This window comes from Phalaenopsis equestris, unplaced genomic scaffold (assembly GCF_001263595.1).
Source record: "Phalaenopsis equestris unplaced genomic scaffold, ASM126359v1 Scaffold000098, whole genome shotgun sequence".
Lineage (NCBI taxonomy): Eukaryota > Viridiplantae > Streptophyta > Magnoliopsida > Asparagales > Orchidaceae > Phalaenopsis > Phalaenopsis equestris.
In genome coordinates, this window is record NW_018164540.1 from 98,589 (window position 1) to 107,706 (window position 9,118).

At 37.2% G+C, this 9,118-nt stretch overlaps 1 protein-coding gene across 1 annotated transcript; it reads right to left on the reverse strand.

Annotated features, from left to right (window-relative positions):
* Window positions 1-5,834: 5,834 nt before the first annotated feature.
* Window positions 5,835-7,553, reverse strand: LOC110020503 (SPX domain-containing protein 3). Its single transcript, XM_020718626.1, has 3 exons — window positions 7,091-7,553; window positions 6,871-6,997; window positions 5,835-6,527 (listed from the first exon to the last, which is right to left on the reverse strand). The coding sequence occupies exons 1-3, from the start codon at window positions 7,316-7,318 to the stop codon at window positions 6,163-6,165; spliced, it is 720 nt and encodes a 239-aa protein (XP_020574285.1). The 5' UTR covers window positions 7,319-7,553; the 3' UTR covers window positions 5,835-6,162.
* Between the last annotated feature and the right edge of the window lie 1,565 nt (window positions 7,554-9,118).

The window sequence follows — 9,118 nt, forward strand, 5'->3', positions numbered from 1 at the left end:
TTTTTTTTTTTAACGTCCTTCCGAAGCGGGCAACGGGATTTCAATTCCGATGACCGACAGCTTCTTACGGGCAAACTCCACACCAAAAATAGTGCCGACAAATATCATCACATTTCAGCTTAATTGTACCCGCAGAACTATTAATTGCCATCCTCATGGCTTCACAACTATTTGGCAACGATGTCAAAAATATCAGCCCATGTATCCCATCATCAAAATCAATTTAAATAGATGACGATAATTGATTTGTGATAGTATTGAAATCATTCAGGTGTTGAGTAACATAAACACCTTCCGCCATCTTCAAGTTGAATAACTTCTTCATCAAGTACACCTTGTTATTCACCGATGACTTTTCATACATACCTGATAAGTCTACCATGAAATCTGCAGTCGTCCTTTCCTTGACGACATTGTGTGCAATAAACCTCGATCGAATAACCCCACAACTTATCGATCCAACAAATTTCATTCAACCTCATCCATCCTTTCAAGTTGTTTTCCCAATAGTGGAAGACAAAGTTTCTTCCCATAGAGGTAGTCCTCTATCTGCATCCTCCAATAACCAAAATCCGTGTCATCAAATTTTTCTATCCCTGAAACCTTCACTTCATCTGTAGTCATCATTCTTTCTTAGATCCGATCAAAGCTCTGATATTAGTTGTTGCGAGAGATATACCAGTTGTTGTGGTATATATATAAATGAAACAGGAGAAAGATCAACGACAAAGTGAAAAAATAGAACGAGAAAAATTTCACACCAGAAAAAAACACACAGATTTACATGATTTGAAAAAAAATTTACGTCCATGGAGTTGCAGAGGATTTTACTACTTGAAGAATTTATACCAGTCGATCACCTCGACTTCTAAGAGGAATCTCTCACTTCGTTGCTCTTTCTTCTTCTTACTCTGTTCTACTCTCTCTACACCGAGATACACCGAAGAAATTATATACTGAGATACACCTAAGAAGATAAACTTACAAGAAAAATAAACTCAATTGTTCTTCAGCCATAAGCCACCAAGAAAAAATCAAGGGAGAACAATCTTCTTCTTCTTTTTTCTTCTTCCTTCTCCGCAAGGAACTAATTCTTGCACTTCTCTTCCTCTGTCTCGAGGAAACCCAAAGAAGAATACCAAAATTGTGACTTCAGAAAACCTTAAGGAGAGTTCTTCTGTTCGCAACTTAAAGGAGACGAAAGGCGACATCGTTTCACGATCTTGGAGGTGGGAGCAGCTGGTATCGCGAAATAGTGAAAGATCGCGACTTTTCACAATCGAAGCTGGAGGCGGGAGCGGGAGTTGTTTGTGGGATGCTGGATCGCGACATTTCACGATCGGGGGAGCGAAAGGCGGGAGCGGGAAGCATAGGAAAAAATCATATCGTGCTCCAGCGCTAATAAGAGGCAGAGTACCTATGTCATACCGGTGTTTCTATACCAACCAGGATATTATCTGGCGACGTAACTACGCCGCAACAGGCCATAACTATGTCGTCATTTCGCACATTCCATGTGTGGATCCGAGAGTGCAAAATAATTACATTTGGTGATGGCGTGATTACACCGAGACGGTTTCTCCATTACGAGATTTAAAACCCTCGATTCAGAGTGACTTCTCCCTTACGTGCGATGTTTTTCTTGAAGGGGCTTACATTTGGTGTTAGTCAGTTGTGCTCTATGGGTGTTAAATTTGATGATGAGATCAGGGCACTGCTAATTTTGCCTTCATTATTGGATAATCATAATGGATTGGTCACAGTGGTGAGTAACTCTTCATGTAATATGAAATTGAACTTCAATGACATTTTGGGGTTAGTACTGAATGAAGAAGTTAACGAAAAAACAACAAATGATGAATCTTCAGGTTCTACGTTGAATGTTAAAAATAGAGGAAAGAATTGAGTCATAAATACAAGCAGAGACATATTTAGGCCCAGAAGAGGAAACTTTAAGGTAGAGGAAATGACAAAGAAGAATGTTGGAACTGCAAAAGGAAATGTCACTTTAAGGAGTGTAAAGCTCAAGGAATGCTAGTGGTGGAGGCCAAGATTGGAATCTCTTTAATATGTCTCCACCTGTGAAATCTAAGGTGACTCCCTAGTTTTATCCCTAGTTAGTACTTAATTTTAGATAGTAATTTTAGGTACTTCTTTTTATGCATGCCCTAATAAAGAGGTGTTTAAAAACTATATTGAAAGTGATATATAAAAGATTTATTTGATAGATAACAAGGCATGCAATATCGTCAGAAAGGATGATGTTGTTATTATGTTATCTAATGGAACAATCTTGATGCTTAATGAAGTAAGACATGATCCAAGTCTAATCAAAAATCTAATCTCGGTGAGCTAGCTGACAAAGTCAAGGTACGTGTCTATTATCATAGGTGATATATGAAAGGTGACCAAGGTAGCAATGGTGATGGCTCAGGAAAACATTGAAGAAATCAATGGTTAATTCAAAGAAGTTGAAGTTAGCCCATATTGATAAGGGGTTCTACTCCTGTCCATTCCATTAGAGGTTCCCACTACTTTGTCAACTTCATCAATGATCACATTAAAAATGCATGTGTTTATTTCTTAAAACATAAATATGATGCATTTAAAGTGTTAAGAAGTGGAAGGCTATGATAGAAAATGAGACAGACTTGAGGCTGAAGTATCTCAAATCAGATAATGGGGTGAGTATCGTGATCAGAGGATCAGTAATTTATGTGTTGCATAAGGGATCAGTTATGAGTTCACAGTTCCAATAACACCACAATAAATGATATGGTTTAGTGAATGAATAGAACCATCAACGAGTGTGCTAAAAGAATGAGGTTTCATACAAGCTTATCAAGGAAATTTTGGGCAAAACTAGTTCACATTATAGTTTATCTAATAAATTGTTGTCTGCCAGTACCTTTGAAGGAAGGCTTACCTGAAGAAGCTTGGAGTGAAAAAAAGGTAAATCTAGCTAACTTAAAGTTATTTGGTTTCTCTGCATATATACATGTTGCAGCAAAGTTCAGGAATAAACTTGATTCAAAATCTGTCAAGTATACTTTCATTAGGTATAACTCAAATGCATTTAAATACAAATTTTGGGACTTTTAGAATCATATATGTATTAGGAGCATGGATGTTAAATTTAATGAAATAGAGATGTATAAGAACATGAGCAGAACTCAGGATTCTTCGTCACTTATTTCTAAAGAGTCCAAATATGTTGAGATGAAAGATATTAGTGATCAATACGGTAGAGATAAAAGAAATGCTCAATTAGATGAAGCACTGAAAGTTTTTTAATCACCTACCACTGAAGTAAAGAGGTCTAATAAAATCTTGAGAACGACACAGAGGTATTATCCTTTTTTGTACCATTTGTTTTAACAAATGTTGGTGAACTAGAGTATTATGTGTGGAGGTCACTCAGGTTGAAAATTTTAAAGAGTGGAAGCTTGTCATGGATGATGAGATGAATTTCTTTTATGCCAAATCAAATATGAGGATCGACAGTATTACTGAATAACAAAAGAACACTATACAATAGGTGGGTCTACAGGCTGAAAAAGGAGTCAGATGGTAGTAGGTGTTATAAGCTAAGGTTTGTTGTGAAGGAGTTTCAACAAAAGGAGTGAACTACATTAAGATTTTTCTCTTATTTTGAAGATGATAATTATCAGAGTTGTGTTGAGCTTAATAGCATGGAATGATCTACATCTAGAGAAGATATATGTAAGGATAATTTTCTTACACGGAGATCTAGAAGTGAAACTATTATGGTGCAACTGTAGGGTTATGAAGTTCTAGGGGAAAAAGACTTAGTTTACAGGTTGAAGAAAAGCCCTTATGGCTAGCAGGCCTCGAGAAAGTGGTAAATGAGGTTTAACATGTTCATGTCAGACGGTGGGTACAATAAGTGACAGACAGACTATTATTTCTTCATCAAAAATTGATAATTATTATATCTTACTCCTTGTGTATGTGAATGACATGGTGATTGCAGAAGTAGATATGAAGAAAATTAGGAACTTGAACTAAAAATTTTCAAAGAAATTTGAGATCAAGGATTTAGGTTCAACCAAGAAGATGCTCGGGATGAAAATCAACAGGGACAAGAGTACAAGTGCAAGGAAGTTGTCTCAAGCAAATTATGTTGAGAAGATCATAGAAATTTTTAACATGAACGAGGCAAAACCATTTTGCACCCCCTTAGAAAGTCACTTTACGCTATCTAAGGAACTATCGCTTAAGTCTGAAGCAGAGCAAGCACAGATGAAGAGAATTTCATATGCTTTAGTAATTGGAAGTCTGATGCAAGTTATGATTTGTGCGAGACCATATATTGTATATGTAGTGATTAACATATTCATGGGCAATCTAAGCAGACAATGTTGGGAGGTGGTGAAATAGATTCCAGCTATTTGAAGGGAAACACTCAACATGACACTTTACTTTGAAAGTGTAAGGATTAGTCTACAATAATTTGTATGTTTAGATCTGATAGAAGATTTAGAAGGTAGAAAAAGTACAATATGGTATGTTTTTATTTTGGGGAACATAGCGGTGAGTTGGGTTTTCAAATATGGAAGTAGAATGAATTACTATCACTGATGCTAGCAAGACGATAATTTGGCTACAGGGCTTTATAGCATAATTTGAAAAGCAGGAAATTGAAAAGCTTCGTAGTGGCAGTATGAGTGTTATTCATTTTGTTAAGAACGCCGTTTTTCATGCTATGACAAAGCATATTCAGCTGATGTATTACTTCATACACTATCTCCTAGAAGATGAGCAGTATTCTTGGAAAATATACATACAAATCATAATCTTCTAGATATGTTGACTAAGGTAGTGACTATTGAAAAACTCAAACTATGATTGGCTTCAGTTGGAGTCCAGGAAGGTTGAGAGCTGAGGTGACTCACAATACTGTATGTGACTATGAAGATGATATATATGAAGATACAGATCTAGAGGATATGTTTTTGGTGTTATCAATCTCCAAGTAGGAGATTGTTGCGAAGCAGAGCTAGAATGAGCATCCAGAAGCGTGAAGTAGTATGAAAGAGACAACATACCCATGTCATAACTGCGTAGTTATGCTAGCTAGGACATTACTGGGCGGTGTACCTATGTCACAACCAAAGCATAGCTACACCGGTGTTTTGTTCGTTTAAGTTGTGGAGTCAGGCGTGCAGTAAAAATACAACGGGTGTCAGTGTGGTTGCGCCTAGATGGTTTCTACATTACATGACTTAAATCCCTCGATTCAAAGGGACATCTCTCTATCACGTGTGGTATCTTTCTAAACGTGGCTTTGGTGTGGAGCAGAAAAGAATCAATGTGGTGGATTTCAGTGATTTCTCTTGTGTGATCGAGAGAAGAGTGTCTAGAATTGTTATAAGTTCTAGCTGTGTAGAGAGAAAAATCTTGAGTGGTGCATTCAATACTTTCTCCTTTTCATAATGGTTTTTTGGTGAGGTGTGGCTCCATATTTTTTTCTAGTTCTCGATTTTTTTCTACATTAAATCTTAGCGTGCTTTATGGGATTTCCGTCTTTATTCGATATTTTGTCCCATATTTTTCAAATCGGTGTGATCATTTTTCCGGTGGTGTGGTGTTGATTGTTAATTGATTAAAGCCCTAGTTTCCATCCCAACATAGAGGAGATCTAATAGAAAGCATTAAGGCTTAAGAAAATACATAATATGTGAATACATAACAATTGTGTGGTATGCATATAAATCTCCAAAATAAAAATATAGATAGAAAAATAAATACATAGCGTTTTGTACCACAAAAAAAAATCACTTTGCAGAAAATAATTTTGGAGTCAAAGCATCAGTTTATAAATACTCAAAATTCCCTAAATTATGAACTCATAAAGGGGACTTATCATACAAATAAAATAAATAAAAGGAAAGGTAGCAAAAAATAAAAGAAGTTAAAGAAGCAAAGAACCAAAAATTATCTGCTTCATCACAGAACAGCACTTTCAGAAGAAACACAGAAACCAGTATTCATTCAGCACTGCAACTGCAAACAAATCTTCTCCTATAATTTTTCATATAAAAGTAGCATAATTAATCTGTCATCCTAACTAACAAAAAACCAAAAAACAGTAATCATTCCTTTATCATCCTCAGCAGCAGCAGCAGCAGCAGCTCATCACTATTGGATTGAGATGGGCGATGGTGGCTGCAATGTCTGCAAGATATCAGCCTCGGGTGACTCAATGGGCGGTAGAGAGAAGCGACCATAGGTAGAGCTTCCCTTCCTCAGCTCCTTCATGGTGGCCAGCGCAGCAATGGCGTTACGAAAAATTCTCTGCTCCGCTGCCCCTGCCGCATTCCTCTCCACCCTCGCCATCTCCTCCCTCTCTGGAAAAAGAGCTTCCATCATGCTCTCGCAGTCCTTCACCAGCTTGGAAACCAGCTCAGTAGTGAAAAATGGCTGCTTTAGCACCTTCTCTATGAATGGAAGCCGCAGCAGAGCACCTGTGCGCTTGTCATACTTCTTCAAGATTTTTGCAAGCCCTGTAAGCAATCAGTAAGGATTTGTTTGAGACTATTACACTATTCTGTCAAATCTTTCTTGAACTGAAAGCATAAGCTGTTGTAAGAGACAGGGGCCAAAGTAATATTTCAGGGGAGGTAAAATTGATATTTCATCAAAATTTTATCCCATATATTTAAAAATTTGAATTTGAGGGGAGGTCAAATTGCCCCCGCTGACTTGGGTCCACCCATGGTAACAAAAATCCTCACATTGACCATATCGTACTTCAAAAAAAAAAATTGATTTTTTACTGAACTACAATCCAAATAGATAAACCGTTAAATCTTTCACAAAGAAGCGAGCTAGAGTAAAGGAAAGAACCTGTATAGTTAACGTTGCTGTAATTCTCGAGCAGAACCATCTCGCCATGGAAATTGACAATATCTTTCCTGATATTACTCATATCGCCCTGAGTCTCCATCGCCTCCTGGATTCTCTCCTGCAACTCCTGCAGCAGAAGAAGAAACTGACCTCCATCCGAGCAGGGGAGAAATTTGGGAAGATTGGAGATGAACGATGAAGGGAAATAAAAAGAATGTACCTTTTGTCTAATTACAAAATCTTCTTCCTGTTCGACGAAGAAAGAGTTGAGCTTGTGGATCTCGGCGTCGAGGAGGCGGATGAACGGAGCTTCGGCAGGATCTCCTGAGGGCGGCGCGGCGGAGATGAGGCGAAGGAGCTTCTTAAGGTGCTTGTAGGAGAGGAACTTGTCTCTCCATTCAGGAAGAGTTTCTTCAATCTGTTGATTCAGCCGCTTTCCGAACTTCATACTGATCTGCTTTTTTGTGGTGGGAGTTGGAAGGTGTCGATCGAGTGATTTTATTAGGGGGAGAGAGAGTGAGGTGATGGGGAATATTTGAAAGCATATGCTAAGCGTGTTAGGACGGAGAGCGGAAGGACAGATGGAAGGGGATCAATATATTAATAAATTAACGGATTTTCATTTATATCACGCACTTTTCATGTATTTAAATCTTTACATCTCACTTACTTTATAAATATATGCATAATAAAATATTTTCTACTTTATAAAATATTAAAATTCAATCTAATATAATTTTTATCAGAAATCAACTCATTTATTTTAATATTAATTTGTTCATCATTTTAAGAGTTTTTTTTTTCAATTCCACAAATTTTTAAATAGACTAAAGTCAATACGTTTGAAATTTGAATGATGCTATTCTATTTTAATGCAGCGATAGAAATTATTTCAATATAGTTTATGAGAGATGGGGCATATTTCTAGTAACAAATTATATAAGATTTATGTTAATTCATCGCTTTTGTTGTACAATTTTTACACATACTAGATATCACATAAAAAAAATAGTATTTATATGTCAACAACAAATTATCAAGATTAAACATGAATCTGGAGGTATGATACGGATATCTAGACAATCTTTTGGATAATAAATATTTAAACTTTCATTAAGAGTCGTTCAAACCTTTGATTTCAGCAAATTTATGGTCGAACGGATCGGCTTGACGAGACAGACCTAATTTACCAAAATTAGTCCAATCCAAGTCAAATCAAGCATTGATCAAGCCATTAAACTGCTTTTTGAAAGTTCCTGAGTATAATTAGAAGGTCAAACGAATGTTGAATCTAGCGAGCTTATAGTCAAATCGAGCATCTCGATTAGAATAATCCAACGGGTTTAAGATCACTCGATTCCAAAATCATTAAGACATTCAAATATTCATAAAACACGGTCCATTATAGGGAATCCCTCCAGGCTATCTGTTCAGAGTGTTTAATATTCCTTCATTAATTACAATCAGAACTATATAAATAGAGCTCTACCTCTCTTTTGAAAAGGGGGAGAGAGTTCGAAGCCTGAAAAGTGCTTGAAGCTTAGAGAATGAGCTGAAGTATAGCATCGCTCATGTATTTGTCAACAGTCATCAATCACCGTCGACCCCCACTTGCCGGCAACTTCTGATCTCCCTCAAACATCGTCTATTCCTTGCAAAATGTTCATATGTGCACCAACTTTGAAGCTCGGAAGATTGCGTAACCTTTTTACGATGTGAGAAAAGGAATTGTACTTGTAATCTCCAGTTTATAGTTAATTTCTTTAGCTGAGTCAGACCCCGTAGTTTTTCCCTTTACCTGTTTTACACAAAAACTTATCGTGCTCTTCTAGTTAATTTCTTTCATCTGAGTGTGTTTTGAATTCTCATGCAACACTAAGACAACAATCTATTAATCTAATGTCGTGAATTTTCTAGCACTCACTAGTTTGGCGACGTCTGTGAAAATCAAGCATTCCTACTACTAAAGTACTTGCCATATTGCAGGGCCACCGGACGCAGCATCAACAATAATGAAGCATTCCATTCCAACACCCATCATTCCAGAGGGCAATCACGGAACTAAGGCATCAAGCCTCTACATCCTTCCATCCCGGAAGGCATTACCCTTCAGGTGAAGGCACCTTGGGTACTTCCCTGGAAGACTGTGTACATAGGATGGAGGAGCCTCCACTGAAGATTCTATAGCTCCTACTCGAGGCTCAACAGCGCTACGCAATGGAGATCACTTGCCACTAGTTCAACAGTC